The sequence below is a fragment of the Ctenopharyngodon idella genome, chromosome 15 (genome assembly GCF_019924925.1).
Source record: "Ctenopharyngodon idella isolate HZGC_01 chromosome 15, HZGC01, whole genome shotgun sequence".
Taxonomy (NCBI): Eukaryota; Metazoa; Chordata; class Actinopteri; order Cypriniformes; family Xenocyprididae; genus Ctenopharyngodon; species Ctenopharyngodon idella.
This window is the reverse complement of record NC_067234.1, coordinates 28,335,555-28,362,360: the sequence shown is the minus strand read 5'-3', so window position 1 is coordinate 28,362,360 and position 26,806 is coordinate 28,335,555. Positions and strand designations below refer to the sequence as shown.

The window sequence follows — 26,806 nt, the reverse complement described above, 5'->3', positions numbered from 1 at the left end:
CAGGGATAAATGGTAAGTTAAGCTAAAAATATAATATAAACTCACAATTGCGTGATATAAAGTCAGAATTGCGTGATATAAAGTCAGATTTGCGAGATATAAACTCACAATTGCTTGTTATAATGTCCAATTGTGAGGGGAAAAAATACTTTTTCTCAGAATTACGAGTTTATATCTCACAATTCTGACTTTATAACTCAATTGCATGTTATAGTCAGAATTGCGAAATATAAACTTAAAACTCTGAGAAAAAACAATCTTTTTTCCCCCTCACAATTGGATATTAGTTTAAATCTCGCAATTCTGAGGAAAAAAAGTCACAATTGTGAGATAAAAAGTCGCAATTACCTTTTTTTATTTAGTGGCGAAAACAAGCTTTCATTCTATATGGACAGTGGTTGACACAATTGTTTAACACTGAACTTCCCATCTTCAGATACTTCACAAGCGGGTTCCTTGTGGAGAGGCAGAGCTTAGCCTCTTCCTGACAGCAGTGGAGAACACCTGGATTCACGCACGGCAGAAGAGACGAGAACAGGGACGACATCTACGCGAGCTCCCTAGAGCACAACCGGCCTCCGCCACGGATACCTCCGCTCCATCTGTCCCCGGCGCAGACACTCCAGCACCAGAGGAAACCACAGCAGAGGGCAGCAACGGGAAGGAGACAGACGAGCAGCACAACCCAGAGAAAGGTGCTGACGTTCCAATGGAATCCCCCACCGAAGCGGATGTTAGCGGTCCTCAAAACCCAGAGACGGTACAGCACTTTCTCTTCAAGTGCCTGGTGAACGTGAAGGAAGAAGAGAATGATGTGTTGGTGGAGATGCATTGGGTGGAAGGGCAAAATAAAGATCTGATGAACCAGCTCTGCACTTGTTTGAAGAATTCTCTCTTCCGACAGGTAGCCAAACCCACCTAACACTACATGGGCTTTGTTAACGTTTCCTTCCCTCTTCTGACACAGATTCACAGCAGTAAATGAAACTAAACTCCAAACCAAATGGACTCCAAAATAAAACAAAACTCCACTATCAGATGTTTTATTAGCCACTGATCAATGTTGTTTGAACTAAGTTTTATCCCGTTTGTAATAAAAATATTTTAAGTATTTTTGTTGTTAGTGTCTTTGTGAATTTGGTTTAAGGTGCACTCAGTAATTTATTTTATTCATGAATTCAGGGAAAATTACTAAGTCCAAAACACTTTAATTTTCACCCTCAAGTTGTTCCAACACTATATGAATTTCTTTCTTCTGCTGAACACAAAGAAGATATTTTGAAGAATATGGTTAACTAAACAGTTGATAGACCCCAATGACTTCCATAGTATGGGGGGAAAAAAAAAAAAAAAAAAACTATGGAAGTCAATGGGGCCCATCAACTGTTTAGCTACTGACATTCTTCAAAATATCTTCTGTTGTGTTCAGCAGAAGTAAGAAATTCAGTCCCTTTAATGCTTGGAAATTACATATTGTAATGTATAACAATATTATCACAATTTTTTTAAAGTAGCGACAGATTTTTTCTTCCATATTGTGACAGAACATCCAAGTGATATTGAGAAGAAAAAAAAAAGTAGGGCAGGGACTTGGTTCTACCCATTGGTTGTTGACTGAATTTTAAGATGTCTTAAGTCTGTTGTTTTTACCGGAAGATTAAGTTATGACATTTTGCTGAAACATTTTGAAGTAAAAAAAAAAAAAAAAAAAAAGTAAAAAAAATTTAAAAATTAAACGTATTCACTGATGAATTGTTCACAGTGAGATCTATAAAATGCATTAAATAAAATAGTGAGTTTTCATTTCATGTTGACTTTAAAGAAATCTGAATGGATCTACAATTTACATTATTATTTTGCATAATTTTCTACTGAACAAAAATTATCCTTTCGATTTAAAAAAAAAAAAAAAAAAATTTTTAGCATTCCTCAGAAGTAACCCAATAATAGGTTGTGTTGCTTCTCAGCATTTCTTGTCCCTGGAATGCCTTTTTGGTTGTATCACAGGAAGTCTGAGTCAGTACAAATGTCCCAAAATGAGCAGTGCTTCATAACAGGAAGCAGCAGCAGCCAGCGACAGGTCCACGAGCAGATAACGTGCATGGAGAGTCACGTGAAGGTTTCCCATGGTAAACAAGCTCTACTCTAATTGCTCCAGGGGCAGCTTCTTAAGTTAAAACAGGAATTTATTCACTGTTTGCCATGCATGTGAGAGTCATATGAAAGTATGAAGGTAGCGCAGGTTTATGAGTAAGTTTGCATACCCTTTGTTTTGACCTTTTCAAGCGATTAAAAGGAAATGATGAATGACGACGTGCATAGCAGAGGATTTTAGATCTCAAGTGGAAGGCTGTTTTTCAGAAAGATGTAAACAAAATGATTTCCGCTGTTTTTGTAATGCTTGTCCTTTTGAATGAATTGGTTTGAATACATATGCAATATCTATTTAAAAAATAATGTGGGAAATTGCAGAGAAAGTTTAAGAGAGAGATTAGATTCAGTGGCGAGGGGCTTAGAAATGTACTACTATTAGTTATTGCTGGAAATGTCTAGATGTACTTATTAATTAACTCGTTGGGGTGGTCAGTAATAGAATGTATTTATAGACACTTTCCCCTTTTTGTGATATATAATCAATGCATTGCAGCATTCATAATTTCTGTCCTCCTTTTCTTCAAGACTCCCTACTGTCCTGCAGTACACTGCCTCACGGGTTACCATGGATACAGTCACATGACTTGCCCTTTATTCAGTCAATGCATGTATCATGGCAGCAAGGAAAAAATTCTGTGGTGCTTTGATAGGATCTCCAGTGTAAAAGGACAGCAGCATGAAGTGGTGTTTATTCCTCAAAATGAGGGTAAATGTGTCTGTGGTGAAATGTTTTTGTGTAGAAAAGTTGCATATTTCTGGTCACAGAAAATGGCTGTCATTTTTATGAATCAGTATAAATATGAAATAGTGTGGGAGACCAAAAACATTCGGTTTTTAACTACATTAAAACTAAAGTTGCTGTAAAGCAGTGTGTGTGTGCTGTTAAATATGTGTGTACTGGTTTGTCCTACATTATGAGGACCCTAAGTCCTTATATTGTGTTCAGAACTGTTGTGGTTCTTTGTCACAGAAAGTGTTTTAGACAGGCAAATCATGTTACTGCGCACTGTTTATCGATACTCGTTGTCTGTTTGAATAGTGACTAATCTCACACGGCACCATGGGTCTGTCTGTAGGTTGCATTTTCGTTTTTTAGTTTGGCGTGCGCAGAATGACACCCATGTGAGCAGATACCATGCCTTGTGTGTCTACTTTCCTATTGGCTGCTCTAATCTCATGTTTTATTAATCAAGCTGAGCCGTGGTATGTGTAGGTGTATTGCGTAAAACCTGGATTTGACATTTCCATTTTAAGCGTTCTGTGTAGGCCTTTTTACCAATAGACAAGAAACGTGGTAGTACACGTATTACCGTCATTTCGCTTTTTGTGTCGTAATTCGACGAAAACATGCGATTATTATTATGAACTGCCATCTCCGTGTTTTGAAATACCAGCGTGCGTGGGGCGGAGTCATTGAAGCAGGGGGGCGGAGCCAAACTGTCTGTACAATGGCCCGATGTGTTGACTGAATAGCCCGCCATCTTGTTGTGACTCCTCTACGTGCGTGGAAGAGTGACTTCAAGGGGGATCCAGTCACGTCTTTCCTTTTATTTTATTATTTTTTTTTATAGACGACAAGATTGGATCCCGAGCAGACGCATTTGAATCTAGCTAGTTAGCATTTTAATTCATTTCTCCAATCGTTTTCTGGACCATAACACGAAAGAGAGATGAGTATCGAGACGCTTTTAGAGGCGGCGAAGTTTTTGGAATTGCAAGCCCTGCAACAACAGAAAGCACGTGGTAAGAAAGGAAAAATATGGGGACGCAATCCTCTATAACAGGCAGAGGGTCACTTTAATGAATCAGTGTTGTTCTCTAATGGAGTAGCAGGGTAATATGAGACATTGTTGCATGTGATGTCACAGGCTGTGTGATTACAGGACTTGGTGAAGTGCGTGACATGAAAGATTTTGTTAGAATAATCCGATAATAACAAGACCGCAGAACTGTAGAATACCATCCTTACGCTTACTTTCTAGTGTGGTAAACTGATGTTTTTCGCATAGTGACAGCATAATGCAGAGAATGTGTGTTTATCTGCTTCGACTGTTGGGGTAGATAGTGATTGAACACTTAATTGCAGTGTCGATGTAGGAAAACATACCTGCTTGCTTTTAAGGGCGGTGGCTTACAAGTACGTGCGCGAGTGCCAGTTGCTCTTTACATAATGACCCAAGTATCACATTACGCAGCTCTCTTCTGCATCATTTCTGAAGGGAGGAATGCATATAATGTGTTATTTAATTTTCTTAGGGTGTTCTGCAGCGCCATGGTGTACGGTTTATTTATCTCACTATTGTTTTCTCTCCCGCGCTGCATGCGTCCACTGGCGCTTTCTGAAGCGCCTCGGTGACGTGTCAGCCTTAGCAACGCCCCTTAAGCGCCCGGGTGACGTGTTTGCAATAGCCACGCCCCTTTGTAAGAACCGCGTGGACAGGGCCCTCCCCCTTTCCTCCATGTGCGCGCCAGGCGCTACTCTGTGTAGGGAGGGGGTTTACAACCAGAGGGGAAAGTAGGACAGTAACCCCCCCCGCTTGCTTTTCCAAAATGTACTGCAGTTATATAACGCACTTCTGCAGTTTTGGATTATCGTGTTGCTCTTAGCCAAACAATAAAGCACTGAAAGTATGACTTTCTGAGAAAGAATTTCCTTGACAAGCTTGTTGACTTTGAGGTCACGCAATCAGTTGAGAAATTATTAAATCAGTTGAGAGATTTAGATCAGTAAAATTAATTAATAATTAATAAATAAAAATACAGTATTCAGTTTAGCAATTTATAATATTAAAATAAAGATTTATAATGTTTAGTTTGATTTTTAAAAATGAAAAACATTTATTTAGTATGTTATTATGAAGTAATCGCGATATTGCCCACTCCCATTCAGGAGGCAGTTCTGTGCATTATTGAATTTAAAAATGTATATAATAACACTATTTTTCATACTCCGTGAAGTAGACACTTTCATATACTTGTCCAAATTATAACTCATCGCTTAATTGATTTTATATTTCTCATTTGATATGTCTAATGTATTCGTAAATGATTATTTTGTGCCGCAAATAACCTCTCATAGGCATAATCTACGGGATTTAAATGTTCTATTTTTTTACTAACACATGCTACATGTATTTTACTCCAGTCTAAGCTTGTGGTAGAAATCCTTTCGATCAGTTTCACTTCTGTATATTTCACCATAGCTGACTGTAATTCCACTCAGCATGTGACTCTGTAAAAGCATTCAGACAGCAGTTTGTTAAGCTTGGCTGTAAATGGCATTGCACACCGGTGGACAGTCATTTCCTGTGTGCAGTTACCCTTTGCCCTATGTAGGTGTTAAATTAGTATACCAAAATACTTTGGACAGTCAGGTGTTGTTGTCCAAGGAATTATGTAAAGAAACACCTGATGGCTTCTCTTCCTTGTCTGACAAAATCAGAAGTATTCAATGAAAAGTGAAACATTTCTATGTGTTTACGCATATGGGAGGTGTTTTTTCCTCTCTCTTATTTATATATAGTGTGTTGCATTACCTGTTATTGCATTGTGGATTAATAATGTCTCATTAATCAGCTGTTAACAGTCCTAATGTCAGGAAAGGGAGTGTATTAACAGTCACTTTTCATTCATGTTGACTTGAAAGACTTGCTTTTTCATGTGTATTTGCTTCCTTCCTTGTGTATTCTGGTAATTGGTTGTTTGGTTCCATAGGAACTAGGCATCCACCCCCCACACCTCTTTACAGCAGGAGGAAGCTTGCGCTGTTCAAATAGCACAGTTGTGACTGGTTGGGGGTGGATTGCTGTGCTGTGATTGGCTGAGATTAGGTTGGAGCACTTTCACCACCCCCTTCGCTGACACACACGATAAGAATGTCTTAAAAGTCTCATTATCTTCTGAGTGCACATGATTTGATGCTGTCTGGCTTTTTACCCTAATGAGATTCATGACGTTTCAGCTGCACACACACACCTGTGTCTTTTTCATTTTATCTAGGGCATCTCATATGCCTGTGACCTCTTTACTACCCTGGGCGTTAAGAGGATTTTTTAAAAACAAGTAGCATTGTGCAATTATACATTTTTTGATGTGTTTTTTTATGTATTATTTGGCTGATAGAAAGCATTTGTGTTTCCTGTTTTGTTTTTGTTTTTTATAAATCAAATGTAAATTCATTTCCCAGTTACACTTAATGTTGTCACATTTTTCTGGTTAAATATACATTACATAAAAAAAAGAAACCAAATACAGTTTTTTTTTTTTTTTTTTTTTTTTTGTATTTTTACATAAACAATGTTATTAATGTTCTATTTATTTAAACCGAGTATAAATCTGTTTTCAAGCATTTTTACATTTATTCCAAAATAACTCAAGGCAGTAATAATTTAAACAATATATTTTATTTGTGAACTGATATCCATCTGTTCTTTTTAATAGTCAACTTATTTTCGGATCATCAGTCATCAATCTCGGTAAACACTGGTCACAGAAACGAAGATGTACCTTTAATTTCACCAAGCTGATTGCTCACTAAAAATCCCCACAGTCATCATGTTTTTAGGTCATTTCAAGTTTGATTTTGATGTGACATAAAGCAGTGATATCTAACTGGGTGGGTTGTTTACTTACTTTTAATTAGTCTTCCTATTAGCACCATCATTTTGTTGACACAAAACAAGAGGCAGGATCACAACAAGAGGCGGGATTTACCGCACAAACCAATCATATCCAATCATAACCAATAGCGCGATGGAGGCATTGCCTCCTCTCGCTCGACTTTCCCCCATTCATTCTCAGTTATCCCCCACAAAACCCACCGCATGCTTTAGGGCAGCGGTCGGCAACAGGTCGGCAATAATTTTATTTTATGCAGCCATTTTATTTCGATAGCGACTGGTTCTGAAATAAATCTTCGTCTCGTGGTGCTGTCTAATATTGTTAATTATACTAATCACCGTGTCTACACCAGACGTGACTGTCGACAAACCGACCATTGCAAAGCACTAGGACAACGTCAGAAATAGAACGGGGAATCCAATTACTGTCGGAAATTTGTGTTGTATTGCGTCGCACCGTGCCACATCCAGTGCAGACAATATCACTGATTATAATAGGTTCAATTATCTTTTGACGCGTCGCACCGCTCGCATCCGGTGACACGGTGTTAAATTCTTTGCAAATAGTGACAACTTCGTTGCAAATAAGACACACTGGCTTTGTATTCACAAAACTAGGTAGGATGAACGCATAGTTGTCTTTCCATTCTTCTTTGTATGCCCCATTTTCACTGTCAACTTTCCTCTTTAGACTCTTTGATAGTGCCATTTTTGATAGTGGCCTTTTCTCTCACCAGCTAGCTTAAATGTTAAAATCACTCTGCAGACGACGCAATGGTTTTGTTTTTAACAAGGCGGTCTGTGTTGCAAGTTGGTGAATGAAGATATTTGTCAGGTTACGTGTCACTACTCTGCTTTATTAATTTATCCAGTGTAAAACCCGGACACCGCCACACAAATGTGGCTTTTTGTTAATGACTGTCCTACTACAGGATTTAACACAGAGTAACAGCTCACTACCAGTTACAAAAGACACTGTAACAGTCTGTCACAGGCAATTCTAGTTGCATTTTTCATCAATTAATTTCTTAAATTATTCCTTGACTATGTTCTGGCCCGCCATCTAGTGGCGAAAAACTTACTTGCCGACCCCTGCTTTAGGGGGTCTGTTAAAACTCAATGGGCTCAGGGGAGGCAAGAGAGACGCAGACTCCCGTTGTAACTTTACTCCCGCTGTGTTGCTGTTGGACAGTGTTACATTAGAAACAAATGATTTATAGACTTTTTAATGTCACATTTTGTAATATTTTTAATTTTTGTAATATGGATTATTTTCTCATCCAATTTTTTGAGGAGGCAATGCTTCCCTTGCCTCCTCGGAGGAAACGCCCCTGGTATAGATAGCTTTTGGAATGACTTGACGTGGATTAACCATAAAACCGCTGATCAAGATAATTCTCCTTCAACAGTGAGCTAATATCTAAATGCACTTTAGCTGAGCAAAGTCTATAAGTTTGTCAGGTGAGTTCAGTGTTAATGCGGAGTAATGGCTGCTGAAAATTCGGCTTTGCTATCACAGGAATAAAATATATTTTAAAATATATTGAAATAGAAAACTGTTTGCAGTAATATTTCACAATATTTTTTTTTTATGGTATTTTCCATCAAATTATCTAAATGTAGACTTGGTGAGCATAAGTGATGTTTTTTAAAAACCTTAAAATCTTACGGCGTGTGTGTATGTACATACTTGAAAATCAACCTACTACGAATGGGTTACTTTTTAATTACTTGGGTTTGCACATTTAACTGGTGGAAAAAAAGTTTTTCAGTCTGGGAGCAATCTTTTCATCTAAAATAGACCTAACTTCTCTCATTGCTTTACTATTGAACAGCAGCGGAAGTCCTTTGTGCATCACATGCTGTAGTTCTAGTTCTCCTCTCTGAGTGAAAAAAAATAGTTTGTGTCTACTTTTCGTAAACGGTTTCAAGTAGGGTGCAACGGCATGTATAATTGATGCTGAAGGTTTAGCGAAGGTTCAGAAGGCCGTCCTGTGGTGTTTTGGTGTTTTGGATCTTCACTGCTGAAGATGGGAGTGTGGTAGGAGGGGGGGCAAGCATCGTGTTTCCATTTAGGCCAGAGAAACTTTAGCCGGAAGCCTGTACACGATGTGCTCTAACAGTGTAGTCTCTATCCTCCATTGTTAACCAGTAACACTTATTTGTCTGTACGCACACAAAAGCTCCTTTAAAGGAATTCACTCTGAGACAGATATAATCTCAGGCTGCTTTATTGACCTATATTGGTTTCTGGCTGCCTTGTCTCCATTATATGGCCTGGTTTAGATGAGATGTCATCACATCATATGTGTGAGGTCAAAGGTTACCTGCAGTGTTCAACATATAGTTCAGTCTCTTACATTTCCTTGAACACTGTTTACTGGATTATACTGAGAGAGACTGCAGACAGAGAGGACGTCCATTTTTATTTATTTTTTATTATTTATGTTTGTTGATTTTCCTGAATGTTTATTGACTGATATATTAGCTGTTTACAGATCTGTAATGATTTTTGAATAAATGCTAAATAAAATAAGTGTTTATTTAATTTTAGAAAAATAATCGACCATCATGTATCGGTTATTGGCTGATTTATTTTTTTATTTATTGCTATAGGGCAGTGTTATCGTTAATTAAAAGTATAAAAATAATTTTCAATAATTTAAATAGGGCTGAAATAAAATAAAATGGAAATATTAGATGGAAAAACTTAAATAACATAAACAAAAATTAGAAATGTTGCCTTGGCAACTAACTGAAATACTAGTATGGTGAACTACTAAAATTACTAAAACTGAAATAAAATAGAATAGAAATAAAATAAAAAAAAATTAAAAATTACAAAACCTACATAACTACTAAAATTTAATTAAATTAAAATGAAAACTGTAAATATAAAAAGCTAATTTAAAATATTAATAGATATTATAATGTAATATATAAATAATACTAAAATAACACTGAAAATTCAATTATTCATTCATTTTTCAAATTGTTAATTTATATTACCACAGCCGTCATCTAACGCTCACTTAAAGTTAATCCTTAAAAACACTAGTAATTTCATAACACAGTTAAATGTAATCTTTAACAAATCTCAAATTTAATATCCATTTCTCGTACTTTGAATAAAATTGTTAGTGTTTGATTTTTAATTTATTTAAACAATATAATATATTATTTTAAATCCGGCCATTCATTGGTTATCTGCCATAGCATGAAAATAATCGGTTTATAAGTATCAGCCAAAATTTTAATATCGGTACATTCCTTATACATTTTTACTATGTACCATTGAAGAACCAATAGGTTCTGAATTTGAATAATTCATGATATTTTTCCTATATTTCTTTCAACAGAAGAGAATGAGCTTCAGGAAAGGCGGCGTCGTGAACAGGAGGCGGAAAAGCGGAGAGCAGAAGTCAACTCTTATACTCAGCCCATTCAAATGAACCATGTGACCTGGGTGGAGGAGTCCGGACCTGAGCATCGCCACATACCTGCCCCGGCCCAGCCTCTACCCCCTCCCCCTCCCCCCACCATGCCCATCACAGTCATCCCTATCCCGGTGGTATCCTCCACTCCTCCCGCCCTTCCTCCACCGCCAACCACAGCTCTCAGCCCGTCGGCAGCACCCCGCCTCACGCCACCCAGAAAAGACGCCCACTTGCTGCCAAACCAGCAGGCGCTGCACCAGCGCCCCCTCATCTCGTCTCAGGTGAAGGCAGAAACCACATCACTGTCTCAGTCCAATAGCACCAAACTGGCCCAGCAGCTCCAAACCTTCCCGGGCTCCATCATCGCGGCCTCCCAGCATGCACTTCTCCCCCAGCCTGGACCTCCTTCAGCCCAATCCAGCCCGCCTGATGACCACCGTAATTTGGATGGCAAGAAAAGACCTGGAGGGTGAGTCAGGGCGTGAAAGTGTCATTTATGACCATGTTAACCAATGTTTAAGACTGAATCACACGAAAACTTTTATAGCTGGTTTTATGGCTGTGAGTTTGAATTATGTTTGGGAGCTAACTATTAAAGACTGTATGATGTGTTTACAGGGCAGGAACGAGAGAAGTGCACAATAAGCTTGAAAAAAACAGGTAAGGTCATCTTTGTTTGCGGTTGGTTTACCACTATTAAAGGGATAGTTCACCCAAAAATGAAAATTGTCATCATTTGCTCACCTTTAAGTTGTTCCAAACCTGGAAAAAACATGGGAAAAAAATATTATAAAAGTCAGTGAGGTCCATCAACTATTTGGTTACCGACATTCTTCTTTTGTGTTCAGCATAAGAAAAGAAACTCATACAGGTTTGGAACAACTTGAGGGTGAGTAAAATATTCATTTTTGGATGAACTATCCCTTTAAATGCCTTTCACCCAATGCTTTTCTACATAGAAGTTGATGGAAGGTGTACACTACCATTCAGAAGTTTGGGGAGGGTAATATTTTTTTCAGACGTCTGCTCACCAAGGCTGCATTTATTTAATCAAAAATACAGTAAAAACAATAAAATTGTGAAATATTATTACAATTTAAAATAACTGTTTTCTATTTGAATATATTTTAAAATGCAATTTATTCCTTTGATGGAAAAGCTGAGTTTTCAGCATCATTGCTCACATGTCACATGATCCTTCAGAAATCATTCTAATATGCTGATTTGGTGCTGATTTTGTTCTTATTATTTTCAGTGTTGAAAACAGTTGTGTGCTGCTTAATACTTTTGTGGAAACCGTGATATTTAAGGATTTTTTTGATCGATAGAAAGTTCAAAAGAACAGTATTTATATGAAATGCTCTTTTAAATGTCTTTACTTTTAGTTTTACTTTCAATTTAATTTGTCCTTGCTGAATAAAAGTATACTTTTCTTTAAAAAACAACAACTTACTGACCCCAACCTTTGAATGAGTTTCAAACTGTCTGCCATTGTTCGATATACAAACTTATCAAAAACAGATTTTGCTATTGGCTTTTTACATTGTTATTATATATATATATATATATATATATAAACAAATATAAATCAAAAACAATTAAAACATAATATTATGTTAATTATTAGTAGTTATTACCTGTAATAAGTGTATTATAATATACACATTTTTATAAAAATATTAAAATCCTAAAAAAATAAGTGAAAACCCTTGTCGATTATAACCTCTCTCTAATTAAAAATGATTTCCTTTTCTCAGACGAGCACACTTAAAGGAGTGTTTTGAGACTCTGAAGAAGAACATCCCTAATGTTGATGAAAAGAAGACCTCCAATCTGAGCGTTCTGAGAAGTGCTTTGAGATACATTCAGGTAAGATCCACACCATCTGCGGTGATAGATCTTGGTTTAAATGTTCACTGTCTGCTCTATGTCTACATCTCTTCCCATGTCTTCTTACCTTGACTTGAGGTGTGTATTTACACATGTAAACAATGCATAAGCAGCAGGGAATACCACACGATGAGGCTGTCTTAAGTTTGATAGTTGCAGTGGTTTTGTCTGAAGATTGATTAGCTGAACATGAGTTATTTCAAATGCTTCTTTGAATGATCTTAAGCACAAGAGATTACAGATCACTAATCGAGTTTGTTTGAAAATGGATTGCTGCTCTCCTGCAGTGTAAGCAGAGCACCTTCGCTTAACCATCGCTTCCTTTGGTTCATGTAAACCGAGATCATAAGCGTTGCTCTATCTGATTAAACCAGCGCCTCATTCACACATGCGTGCGCCTACAGGCAGACCCTTTAGTAGAAGAAGAAATCCAATCAAATCAAAGGATTTGATTTAGCTAAGGCACAAGACGTGCAGAAAACTAGGGCAGTGTGGAAACAGAACTCGTGTCACTGGATCCCCGACGCCGTCACCCACCCCCTCCCTTAAGCCGCTTGCTTCTAGCCATTGGTAGATTTGACAGACCGACCCATTATCGCTTTTCCCGCTTTCTGCCGCCGGTTGCTCAACCAGGCTTAAGGTGTATTTATTTAAAGCACATGGCCTGTTGAAAACAACCAGCCATTTGCTAGGATTTGATCAGTATACTGGGAGGTTGAATGTTTTTGAATATGTGACTGTTGTATTTGGACAATCATATTTTTGAATAAATGTAATTAATCTTGAGATCTAGTTTGAAAATGTAGCTTTACAAGCTACTGGATAAAGAAGTACTATAGCTACACTATACGTTACTTATAAAAACAGTTAACTACGTTAAAGCTTTTGAACCAGTTTGTTTACATTCACAGTCCATTTACTGTCCGAACAAACAAATGAAATTGAATTTAACTTAAAATAAATGAGTTGTCAGTATTTTCAAAGCTCGTTGATACAGTGTGACAAAAACAGCAACGCAACATTTTGTTTAGTTACTCACTCTGGATGTATTATTATTGGTGACTCTGAATAATTACTGTCTTTGAATGTTTTTCCTGGACAACAGGTTTGTGAGAAGTTCATGTGTATTTTTTAGCTAGTCAGTCAGTGATTTGAGCAGCCATTATCTCTCTGTCTCCCTTTCTGTTTTGTTCTGTGTTCCTGCTAAAAGATTAGCGTGTCCCTGCAGGTCACGGGGCTTCTCTCTTAATGATTAGTGTTGTGTTTGTGTGTACGTGTTTTGTGATGGTCTCTGGAGTTGGCGGTGGCACAGTGTGTGTCCAGGCCAGCCATGGGCGGAGGCAGGCACGCGCGCCTCACCTCCACGCGTCTGCCTCTGCATGCGCTCCGGTCCGCGGCCCCTCCCACTCTCCCCTCAGCAACCAATCAGCTTCTCTCGGAACTGAATAAGAGGATTGTTTGATGAGATTACTCTTCATTTTATTTTTCTTCATGGCACCTGATTCACATATTTCTGTGACATCGTGCCAAATCTGTTTTTTGACATCCAAAGTAATTGATTAGTGATTTAGTAAGCGCAGGACAAATTGCGACAATGCTTATGTGTTTCGGCCAAACGGTAACACTTTACAATAAGGTCCCATTAGTTAACGTTAGATAATGCATTAACTAACAATAAGCAATATGATTGTTACATTATTTCTTAAATGTTGTTAATAAAAATACAACTGTTAATTTTTAGTTCATGTTATCTCAGACCCTTTAAATACTATTAATAGATACAACTTTAGATTTTAGTAATGTATTAGTAAATGTTGAAATGAACTAAGATTATTGAATGCATTAGAAGTATTTTGTGATGCTAGTTAATGTTAAAAATACATTCTGCCAGACCGTCTTTCGTATTCAACTTAGGAAGAAAGTGTAATGCCACTCGCAGTTCAAAACGCTTACGCTACGTCCTACGCCTTCCGTATTCAACTTACGAAAAAAGTGACGTCAGTTACGCTTTCTTTGTAAGTTGAATACGGAAGGCGGTCTGGCAGAAGCTAGATATTTTACTTTATAACTTGTTAAATATGGATATTTTTCTTACACAAACGCATCGCTCCACTTTAGAAGGCCTTTATTAACCCCTCGGAGCCGTGTGGAGTACGTTTATGATGGATGGATGCACTTTCTTCAGCTTCATACTCGTTGGTCCCGTTCACTGCCATTATAAAACATGGATGCGTCAGGATATTTATTAATATTTCTCCGATTGTGTTCATCAGAAAGAAGAAAGTCATATACACCTAAGATGGCTTGAGGGTGAGTAAAGCTTTGGCTGATTTTCATTTTAAAGTGAACTAATCCTTTAAATGAAAATTAGAAATGTCGCCTTGGCAACTAACTGAAATAATTTAGTATTAGACTTACTAAAACTGAAATAAAAATCAATTAAAGCTATATAGAAATATTAAAAACTAATAAAAACTACAAAAAACACTGTTACTAAAAAAATTATTAAAATTAGCATGAAAACTGTAAATATAAAAATAAAAGCTATACTATAAATGGTTAAATACTATAATAAGTAAATAAGCAAATATTAAATAATACTAAAACACTGTAACATACTGGGGTGAAAAAAGCTTGAAGAAAAGTTTGTTTAATTTCTCTGAATATTCAGAGAAATTTGCTCGTCGTCAAAAATCTTGAGGAACTAGTCACATCAGTCCTTGTGGTTTTGACTCATTCTTCATATTGTTGTTTTGCAATGCACAAATGTGTACTCTGCAGATTTATATTCATTTTTAATGCTATACTAGTCTCATTTTATGTCCTATAATAGTAACATAGCCCAGACAGTAAGCAGATTATGGTGACTGTTGCTTTAAATGTTATCCTACAGTCCTGATAAGTCTCAGGAGTTTCTCCATGTCATTTAAGCTCAGAGCCACTCCTCCGTTTCTCCCTCCCTCTGTGCCTTTTTCCTCCTTCCCCCAGTCTCTCGTTCATCATGCTCCCTGCCGCTGCCACATGAGTAGCGAGCACATGGCTAGACAGAGCCGCGTGACGTCACCCCCCCATGACGGCCCCCCTCCAGCTGCTGTTCCTGCCGCAGCACGGCACACTCGTAGCACTCCATCTTAGTTTAGCCACATCCCTGACACCCCCGCATTATTTGCTGCCTTTTATTTAAGGAACCTTGCAGGACCTGTTTTGCGAAGTAGGTTCCAGGTCATTGTGTTTCAGTGCTAACTATGTGACTGATGTATGGTTTAAACCAGATAATAATATTGATATTTTCTTTTTAGTTGTTTTTGGATGGTTTGTGGTGGATTGTGAAATCTACAAGGTCAGTTGTGTGCTGAATCACATCCACTGGATTTACGTTGCCGTCAAACCTGGTGTCTCACGATCAGAAGGATTGTGATTGATCATATCATCAGGATGTGCAAAACCAGAAGGAATCCCATGAAATCCACCTGATTCATTTCCTGTCTTTGTGTAGAAGTGTGTGTCAGCAGTAGAGTAAGGCCAATGCAGGTCAAAAGTTGGTCATCTATATCATGCTTTGCAGAAACTAGTGGCTTGTCCTTGTGGGCAGGATCACATGATTCCTACTACGCATGCTAAAAGACCCATTTGTCTTGTACAAACCATTGCAATTTCAATATAACTGAGTCAAGTATTCTTTGGTAAATGTCAGCACCATCTGCAGATAATTTACTTTAAATAGAAAAAAATTCTGTCATCTATTCATCCTCATGTCGCTCAAAACTATTAGGATTTTTGAAACACAAAAGGATTTATTAGCAATATGACAAAGCTGCTCTAACTAACTGCAATTATAAAATGCTAATTCCGACTTTATTATATTCTGTTTCAATTTAAAGATTGGCCAATATTGTTGTTGTCGGTTGAGCTTTCTGTGTCTCCACACAAATATACACTGCAGTACAAGACTTCCTCTTTTTCAGCACCACGTCAAACCAGAGACCCAGTGAGATTTACAGCTGTGCTTGAACAGGCCGAGTTACCAAATGCCTCAAACTGGAGTCACAGGGTATCTTTCACTGCAGGCTTGTTTATGAGGAAGAGCTGCAACGTGGCTCATTTGCTCTCTTTCTCTCCCTTCTTTTGTTCTGCAGAACGGAGTCTGCAAACACAGGACACCCCTCCCCCATCTAACACTGCATGTGACAACATCAGGTTAATTTTTACCTCATACAAATCCATCGTATGCATGTACACTTGTATATACATAAACATGACGACACAAATGCACACTTTAGCATGTGCATAGTCATGGGGGAGGAGCTTAAGTAAGCCAAGGGAGGGGGAGGTCATGTGCTCGGCTTGTAGTTGAAACCAACTACTAAAGCTAATAAGAGCTGCTCTCAGCTCATCCCTCGACCCTTGGTTTTGAGAGCTGCTGTTCTGATGGATGGTGAAGAACTTTTTTTTTTTTTTTTTTTTGTCTGATCATGGTGAAACAATATTGATTTTTTTTTTTTTAATTTTTTTTTTTTTTTAAATGCCTAATGCTGATATCTTAGAGAGCAGGTTGGCCGATAAAGCCTAAAATAAATTAGATTTATGCCTTAGATACCTATTATAGTACGGGTTCTCAAACTTTTTTGGTCACACCCCCCTTTAAACCTTTTGTAAAGTTTGGTTTGAAGACGAAAACGTACCAAGCACAATGTTCTCTCACCATTCCTGATTTCAAACACGCGCTCACAGCGTTCAGCGCAGAAACGAAAGTTGCTGCTCTCCATATGTTTTTCAGTTGTCTCCGGGCGCGTTCATATGTAAATTATGTGAGCTTATTTTGTCCATTAGAGCTAAAGATCTGAAAAGCCCATACATTTACCCGCCCATAGACCCTCCCCTCGAAGAAATCAGGACAGAAGTGGTTGAAAGTGGACAAAAGAGACGGATTATAATACCAGGTGTAAATGGTATGTGCCTCCCTCGTCTACTTGTGATCCGATCGACCAAAACACATCTTAATGCCAGGTGTAAACAGGGCCATAATGCAACAATGGTTACATCCGGTGTAGACATTTGTTCTGTTGTTGAAGGGGAGTTGCAAGTTCACAATAGCAGCTTGTGATTCCTGCCGTTGTCAGTGCAGTCAAAATTAAAGTTCGCTTCCCCCACATCAGCCAAGCAGAAAAACTTTTCGGCCAATGCCGATAATTAAAGGTGGGGTATGTATTTTTTCAACAACGCTGTTGGACATTGTTAATATTTGAAATCAACCCAAACAAACCCACCCCTCTCTTAATTGCTCCACCTCCAAAACTCATTCTCCAATCCTAACCACCCTGCTCAGAGTCTATCTCGAACCCCGGCCCGTCCGTTGCTGGCATGCGAGGCGAGTGCACTGACGCTAAACACCTCATTCTCTAGCGGTCATCAGTGTGCAGTGATTTACCTGCAAAACTCTCACTAGCTGGCCACTGTTACACACGCAATACGAGAGTGGGTGTATCACAGCTGACACGCATCAAAATGCTTCACGAAAAATAAAGCGCAGATGATGTACAAACGACAAGGAATCACAAAAAAATGAACGTACAGAACACAAGAGTAAATACAAACAAGAGTTTGTTGTTAATCGCCAACAGCACAGCAGCTCCAGACAATCAATGACACTTAAACCCAGTGTTACTCACATGTGAAGCAGAATCAAAGAAGCCTCCGTGTCTGTTTTCAGACACTCTTAGCTCTTTCCAGCACTGGAAAGCTTTTCTAATATTAACGCTGGTCCTAAAGTGCTTGCCCAGTCATAAACCTTCATTCCAGTGATATTCTTTTGAGCTCTTTTGCATTGTCTCATCATTTCTCTTTCTGCGTTTTTTTTTTTTTTTTTTTTTTCAAATCTCCCTCTTGCTCATTCTCTCTCCTCGACCATCATACGCCCCCTAATGCTGATTGGTTAGACATTTGTTGTTGGTGTCGGCCCGACTAACTTCCAAACAGTGTAGTTAAAAAAATACATACCCCACCTTTTAAAGAATGCCAATATATTGGCCAACCACTAGTCTCTGACCTGATTTTACCTCCATGTCCTCCAGAATATAAATACGACAGTGATTCACATTCATCTCTATCTCAAACACCATCCAGATGTTGTTATTTCGATGTAGGAGATGATAACATCTCACTCATATTCAGTCGGGAGATGGTTTAGCTGGGCTGGAGCAGGAGGGAGGGAATGGGGCCCCAGTCTACGGATCAGGAGTTCAGTGGGTTTGGGTGTTTGTAGAGCAGGCCGGACTCTGTGTGTGTGTGACTAATAGAGGCAGGCATGCACAGCTGTGAGCTGGAGCTGCGCCTGATGCAGTACGCAGACCACAGAGCTGTCAGCATGCCTCATCAGCGGTAGGAGGTGAGGTCCATGAGGGCCTGCTGGAGACAGCCAGCAAGGAATGTGCTGGCCCCCCAGGGAAATGGAAGGCACAATTGTAAAAAAAAAAAAAAAAAAAGACCAGAGACAGCTCTAATGTTATGAAATTCTTGCAATGAGATTCAGTATTAGGTTTGTGTTCTGGTAGGTTCTGGGGGTCTTTCAAATGGAGGTTTATGTTTGTAAAAGTCCCTTCATTCAGACCCACCCACTTGGTTACTCTTGCTATCTCAGATGAGCTTTCCCATAGAACATCCCATAGGAAAAAACTCAAGATTTCTTTAAACAGCATGATTTTCGATGTTTCTTGAGCAGCAAATCAGCATATTAGAATGATTTCTGAAGGATCATGTGACACTGAAGACTGGAGTAATGATGCTAAAAATTCAGCTTTACCATCACAGGAATAAATGACATTTTAAAATATATATTAAAAATAGAATAGTTATTTTAAATTGTAATGATATTTCCTAATTGTTTACTTAGATCAAATTTTGGCCTTGTTGAGCTGAGCATAAGAGACTTCTTTCATAAACATTAAAAAAAATCTTACCAACACCAAACCTTTATTAAAAAAAGAGCAAAAACTTGTCTGAGAAAATGCCAGACGGCAACAGTTGCTAAGGTAGTATTGGTCAGTAATGGGCTAAGTGAAGATTTTCCTACTATTTTAAGTTCTGCTGCTCTGATTCCTTCTGTTAGTGTTGTTACGTTAAGCTTCTGTCCTGCACACCAGACCTATATATGGAGCCACTGAGAGGTGCTTAATCAAACAGGCTTTTTATACCTCTGCCCAGTGCAGACAGCACATGCTCATGCTGTCACACTCTGCTGCCCGCTCACTATACCTGTTACCACGGCAACTGTGACGGTTTTCAGCTGTTGCCTTGACAACGGTGGAGTACTCCATTTAATTTGCTGAGACAAAGACACTGACACCTCTGAGAGGCAAAAGGGCACTCTGAGCTTTGAAAAGGAAGTGGCGTGTATCGCTTGGCCCCGTGACCTGTCATTATTCACCAGCGTGCAGAAGAACAGACCCCGAGTCGAGCTGGAAGCCCTTCTTTATCTTCTGTGTTGCGATGTACGCATAACTGTACCCATATCAAATGACTGGCCTGGATCTAGTTTCCACGCTGTTGTTGTTTTTGCAGGGCCATGCTTGTCCAGCGCACGTGGTGTGGGGAAAGGATGAGCTGTGTGATATGTGTGTCCTCGACCATTGTCATTCCTCATTGTTTGAGGGTTATTGTGTCATTAGTGGGTTTCTTTAAGTGTATTATACTTTATATGCAATGATTTTTTTGGCACATATCACAGTAATTTGAACGTGCTCTGTGCATTTCCTATGTCATTAGACAAGCTTCATGATCATTTAATACATTACTGATCATTTAACTATCAGGAACATGCAACTATAATTTAATAACGTCTCGATTTAAAGAGGTGGTAAGTTAAATTCATCTCAATGAATCAATTCAAGCTGTCTCTTTCAGTTAATTGATTCAGTGATTCATTTGCATCATCACTCACTGTTCACAGAGAGATTCATTATAAACCCCAGCTTTCAGAGTTCAGGTTTTTCAATAAAAGAATCATATTATTATTATTATTATTATTGTGTGTTGTGTAATAAAATATTTAAAAAATAATATATAACATATTTTTGAATATATTATTATATTATACATGTTATTATTATTCATTATATTATTTTAACATGGATATTTTTAAATAACATTGTACATATATATCGTACAGTATTTTGTGAATATATTGACACTACATCTTTTTTAAAATAAAAAAAATACATAACATTTTAAAGTCCATTCTGTTCATCCTTCAGACATATAGCTGAGCACGTGAATGTTATTATTAGTATATAAAATATATTTATATATTGTACAATTTTGTGAATATATTAACAGTAAAATGTTATGTTTTTTTTTTTTTAAAAGTGTAGTGTCAATGTATTCACAAAATTGTACAATATATAAATATATTTTATATAATAATAACTTTCACATGCTCAGCTATATGTCTGAAGGATGAACAGAATGGACTTTACACTTTTAAAATAAAAAAATACATAACATTTTAAAGTCCATATCACTGAGCTCTGTGAATTCTATTATTATTACTATTATTATATATAAAATATATTTATATATTGAGAAAAAATTTACAATATTTTGTAAATGTATTGACACCACATTTCTTTTTTTTTAAATATTTTTAAAAAATATATTATTATTAATGTTTTAACTTCACATTTTATTCAGTTCCCTATCAGATTATTATTATTATTATTACATATAAAATATATTTATATATTGTACAAGATTTTGTAAATATATTGACATCATATTTCTGTTGAAAAGAATTTTTTTTAAATATAAAATATATTATTATTATGTTTTAACTTCACATTTCATTCTGTTCCCCCATCAGATGAGCACCGTGAGCTGCGTGGTTTTTAGTTTAGTGGAGTTTGTGCGCAGACCCCTTAATCTCTCTCTATCCATCCTCTTAAGGGCCTTAGCTTCTGCTGTGTCCTCGTTGCCTGTTTGTTTCTCATGCGTCAGCTGACAGTGCAGGGGAAACTGGGTCGCTTAGGCCCTGCCCATTGTGTGCAGTGTCTCACCCTCTGTCCCTGCCCTCCCACTCTATCTCTGTGTGTGTTTGGAGCTTCTTGTTTCTCTGATCTACAGTTTACCTCATGTTTGTGAAGATGGATGAGTATCTATGTGTTAATGTGGGAAGGTAGAAATGTACTCTTGTTTGGCACGTTCACACTACCCAGATGTCCACTTGTGATTGGCCAAGCTCCTGCGTCATGAGCTCCTCCCCCTGATGTTACTCAGCGTGTGCACTCGTGCACACCAAGTGAATGCCTTCCCAGAAGTGGGAGGTGCTGTCATGCTTTGGGTAATCCACGTGTTTGAGCGAGTACGAGAGCCGTGGCAGGGCTCTGATGAAAGCAAAAACAGACAGTGGGGGAGGGGTAAGCTGGAGCGAGACATTCAGGAAGGAGCAGGAACTTGTGTCCACGCCTATGGATGATTACGGGCACACTTACAGAGAAGCATGTGACATCTGTTTTATCTACAAGTCTAAAAAAAATTCCAGTTGCTTCCTTATAAGAAATTTCAATAATTTAATCAGCCTTGATTGTGCTTTACTAGGCTATGAGTAAAAAATATTATTGGTCATCATCACAAAATAATCCCTCATCAGTCTTGTATTTCAGTATATATGTATTTATTTTATTACATTTTATTATATTGTATTAATAATTATTATATATTTATTGTATTATTCAGCATTTAAAGTTACTTTTATTGACTAGTTATCATTGGTTACATAAGATGTAACCTGCCTTCCTCTATTTTAAGTTCTTACTCATCCTGCTGTTCATGTCTCTTACTGGTTCCTTGTTTTTCTGTGTGGTTTTATTTTTGCTTTAGCTTTACTTCTTTAATAATAGATGGGGGTTTAGGAAATAGCCATCAACTCTTAAGTACATTGGAATGCTGGTCTTGTCTTGTATTCTATTGACATGCTTTTTGTTGCACAGCGAGGTGACATTTAATTCTTGCAGCTGTGCCTTTAGAGGACTATAGATTTTAAGTGCACCCTGCCAGCTCTTAATGTGTTGGATAAATGCTCACTTGCCTATTTCTCTATTTACCCTTGTAGACTCTGAAGAGGAAGGAGAAAGACTACGAGCATGAGATGGAACGTTTGGCGCGGGAGAAGATCGCCTTGCAGCAGAGACTGGCTGAGCTGAAGAACGAGCTGAGCCAGCGATTCGATGTGATTGAGATCGACCGCGTTCTTCGACAGACTGTGCAACCAGATGATGACCAGGCCTCTACCTCCACTGCCTCAGGTTAGTCTTGCAAAAGGCTTTGTCTGCAGGTTTCTGTGGTATTTGACAGCATGCCTGCCAACAGAACTTAAAAAAATCTCCATAAATTTGCCTGAGAAATGTATTTTTGTCCTGTCATGAGGTAATTTTTTAGTTAAAGTTTGGGTGGCACAAGGACTCATCCCCCTTTAAAAATACAAAGAAAAAAATAGTCAAAAATGAGTGCAAAAAAGTCAATAAGTCAATGTTTTTCAGTCCAGAAAAGAGTCTACATTATTGAATGCATATACTACCATTCAAAAGCAGTGCTGGGGAATGTTTCTTTTAAAAGTAATGCAATACAATATTGCATTACTCCCTAAAAAGTAACTAATTGCATTACTTAGTTACTTGTTATGGAAAGTAATGAGTTGCGTTACTTTTTCTACCCTGGGCTGGGCTCGCTTGTTTGTTTTAAAAAAACAAAAGAAAAAACAAGTTCAATTTTTGTCAAATATAAAGGCTCTTTCATGCCAAAAGTGAAATGGATAAGCCTCAGGCTTAAGGAAATGTAAATTCACTCCAGTACAGTAGAGGGCGTAGCTCAAACAAACCTTTCAGCTGTACTGCCACTCTGGATTGCAGAATGTAGGATGCAGGAGAAGAAAGTTCAACACTCTTCAGCAATAAAAAAAAAAGAAACACAAATTTGGTGGTTTATCTAAAGTAATTTTTGCTTATTAATATGGTTGATTTGGGTCATCGCAGGTCAGCATCAAAGACATTGGTTAATAAAGTGAGATTAAATATATGAAGTATATTTGTGTAATTTAATATTTAATTATTGCAGGTTTGCGTAATATTCTGAGATTGCATTTCACTGTTTTTATTCCTTTTGAAGAATACTGAATCAGTTTTTGTGAAAGTGAGATGAGTCAATGCAAGATCACATTTAGTCTAGAACTACAATAAAAATCATGTTTACACAGCGCACACAACACCTGCACTTCTCTCAACATGGGCACAGGAGAGCTGTCAGTCAATAAATGGGAAAACAGGAACTTGCGTTACTTATTTGAAAAAGTAACTAAGAAATTTTTTAATTTAAAAGTAATGTTACATTACTAGTTACTTGAAAAAGTAATCTGATTACATAACTTGAGTTACTTATAATGCGTTTGTGACCCTTTTTATTTTGTTGTCTCTACAGAAGGCGAAGACAACATCGATGAAGATATTGAAGACGAGAGCTTATCCGCCATGGCCAACGCCTTACTCAAAGTGCCTGTTGCGCTTCTGCCAGAGTTAAAGAAATCCCATTCTGCGTTGCCCCTTATAACACAGCACATCTCCATCCCGCACAAACAGTCTAAAACTTTGTCCCCGATTCCCTCAGCTCAACTATCCCCTGTCGCCGCAGCTGCCCCGATCACAGCTCCCGCTTTGTCCTCAATGCCAGCACAGGCTCCTAATGGCCCACCATCCGCTCCGGCCCCGCAGACCCTACCTCCGGCCCAGACCCATATAGTGACCACGGCCAGCCTGCAGCCTTCCGTCATTGCTCACGCGGGATCGGCGTCGCACGCCTCTGTCATCCAAACCATCAATCACGTCATCCAGCCAAGCTCCAAGCACGTGGCCCACATCGCCCCTTCCTCTTCGAGCTCGGTGCAGCTGGCTCCTGGACCTCAATCCATTAGCCATATCACTGTCGCCCACCTTCCTGCAATCTACCCTCAGCCCGTTACGGTCACACAGCCGGCAGTTATGAGCCACATCGCGCACACACTCTCTCACGGCCAAATGAACGGCACTTCGGCATCTGCCGCACAATCCGCCATGGTTGGCAAGCAGACGGCTGTGGGTGCTCAAGTGGTTACCCATCACCCTCAGCTGGTGGGCCAGACCGTCCTCAACCCGGTCACCATGGTGACCATGCCCTCCTTCCCAGTCAGCACGCTAAAGCTGGCCTGAAGCGCTGACAGTCGGACCCCTAGATAGAGTATAGACACTTACACCACATCCGCCCCGTTTGAGACTGCGGCACTGCATCTAAACGAACTATAAAACTACAGGACTCAGTACATTCCAAATGAAAAGAAAGTATATAAAGACTCAAAAAGTGACAGAAAGAAATTTATTGAATGTCTAATACTATATAATGATATATAATAAAAGACAAAAAGAGATGTTCTATCTTTATGTGTGGGCAAAGGCAAAGTCTAGAGTACTTGTGTGCTGCTCAGTGTGTTTTAGGCTCTAGTGGAGTATATTATGATGAAACTGTGGTCCGATCCCAGCCTAAACTGACTCTCAGCCAGCCTATTACGTGTGACTACTGGTTTAAATGACTTATTTAAAAGGACTCCCCCATAATACCTCATACTAACTCCTCAACTAACAGCACACCTCATGTGAATACTCTTCTCAGCTCCCATTAGACCAGGTTTAATGTACTGTGTTGTGTCTGATGTAATTCCCAAACCAGTTCTTGCAGTCCCTACAGAGACCATTTATTCACCCTCATGTTGTTCCAACCTGTATGGCTTTCTTTCTTCTCCAAAACACACACATGAAGAAGTGTTTTGTACATACAATGAAAGTCAATGGGGTCCGAAACATTATTAGACCCAGTTGACTTTCATTGCGTGGACTAAAAAAACACCAAGACATTTTTTGTGTTCTGCAGAATAAAGAAAGTCATACAAGTTTGGAACCGCATGAGGGTAACTAAGTAATGACAGAATTGTCATTTTTTTTGGTGTACTGTCATTGTAAAATCAACTTACCTGGTCGGTTTGGTGTCATATTTTACCACTATAGTTGATGCATGATGTAGCATCATTACACTGCAAAACATGATTTTCTTACTTGGTATTTTTGTCTTGTTTTCCTATCTATAAATTATCTATAAATTCTTAAATCAAGATACATTTACTTGAGAAGGAAAATGGCTTAAGATATTAAGTCTTGTTTTCTGAAAACTGTATCAAAATGAAGAGAGTTTATGCTTAAAACAAGAAAAAATATATCAATGGGGTAAGAAAAATAATCTTGTTTTCCTATTAAATTAAGTTTTGTTTTTTTTGTTTTTGTTTTTTCTTGTTTTAAACTCATTTAATTTTGATAATTTTTTTTCAGAAAACAAGTCGTTTTGCTTCTCAAGTAAATGTATCTCGATGTTGGTACTGTAAAACAAGACGAAACAAAACACTTGATTAAGAAAATTTTTTGCAGTGTACAGTATCATGTAGTTGACTTCTAGATTTTGACACCTGGAGCGTATGTGAGATGTTTCAAAAAGAAAATATCTTTTTACAGAGTTTACATGATGTATCTGTAGTGCTCTAGCTGGCATAGACACTCTTGTTCGGTGACTGTCCATGAATCGTTGGGAATCTGACAGCAGTGCCTTTAACATTGTCAATCTGGAGTCCCGTTCAATGCTGCACAGACGCCCCCTATTGTTCTTATGTTGCAACTGCACTCTAAGTTATTCACTAACAAATCCACCAGCTTATATCCAGCTCAGTGGTGTATGAATTCAGCTTGTGCTGCCCATTCGCTGAGGGGTAGCCATCAGTTTGCGAATGTATTCCAACACATTCAATGCCTTCATCTTGCCACTGGTGATAAATGTCCATTATATGTGCAGTCAGTACGAGGTTATTTTTGCATGTAGCAGATGTCATGAGTGTTAAAATTACATGCATTCATGCACAGTGCTGATGTGTGTGTGTGTGGCGAATGCATCTCACAGAGGATTTATGTGTGTTTTTGTGACTAATAATGTTCCCGTGCAATTGGAAGGTGGATGGATGTCACCTCGTGTTCCTTAAATGAACATTTTTAGGCTTCAGGACAGTTGTAAGAGATGGTGAAGGATGCGTGGACGGGAAGATGTCTGTATTGAGCCGCACTGACCCCTACACAGAGATTTGATTTAAAACTAACACTGTGATCCCTGTCAGTTGTCCCAATAAGTGCAAACCAGGTTTACAAATCACACTAGCATTATGTTGCGCAAGAATCCCTGCATTTGTTTTGCTTCTGTAAGCGTGTGAGAGAAAACACACTGAACTTTTTTTATTTTGGTTGTCAGTTATGTGTATTTACACTCTGTACACATTCTTAGACAAACTGATGTGGCTGTGTTTCGCATGTAGATGGATGATTCCTGTTTCAGTGGTAACTTTTTAAAATATGTTCTTTTAAATTTATGGGACCATGTACAGTTATATATATGTTGGGGCAACTTTTCAGACCTCCTTCCACACTGATATTATATATGCGCATATATATAGTGTGTTTTCCCTATGGAGAAAGTTTAAGATGTGTATATAGCCTGTAAATTTGGGGCTGCGCATAGACCTACAGTAACTGTCCATTATGTTATAAGAAAAGCAAAAATAAACAAAAGAACAAATGTTAAATAAAAATAAATAAATCTTGA

At 38.2% G+C, this 26,806-nt stretch overlaps 2 protein-coding genes across 4 annotated transcripts in view; both read left to right on the top strand.

The window, feature by feature from the left end:
- The window catches only part of mettl16 (methyltransferase 16, N6-methyladenosin), a 40,831-nt gene extending 39,720 nt beyond the window's left edge, over positions 1-1,111 (top strand). For both annotated transcript variants that reach the window (XM_051863458.1, XM_051863459.1), the window contains exon 10: positions 437-1,111. In XM_051863458.1, coding sequence (XP_051719418.1) covers positions 437-922 — 486 coding nt within the window. In that variant the 3' untranslated portion in view covers positions 923-1,111. The remainder of the gene's footprint in view (positions 1-436) is intronic.
- A 975-nt stretch (positions 1,112-2,086) lies between these two features.
- Positions 2,087-26,806, top strand: mnta (MAX network transcriptional repressor a). Of its 2 annotated transcripts, none has more exons than XM_051863456.1 (6): positions 2,087-2,129; positions 10,133-10,679; positions 10,829-10,870; positions 11,968-12,079; positions 22,203-22,395; positions 23,564-26,806. In XM_051863456.1, exons 1-6 carry the CDS (start codon positions 2,102-2,104, stop codon positions 24,325-24,327), a joined length of 1,686 nt encoding a protein of 561 aa, XP_051719416.1. In that variant the 5' UTR covers positions 2,087-2,101; the 3' UTR covers positions 24,328-26,806. The 2 variants fall into 2 exon arrangements, with proteins under 2 accessions (XP_051719416.1, XP_051719417.1); XM_051863457.1 differs by lacking the exon at positions 2,087-2,129 and adding an exon at positions 3,611-3,897.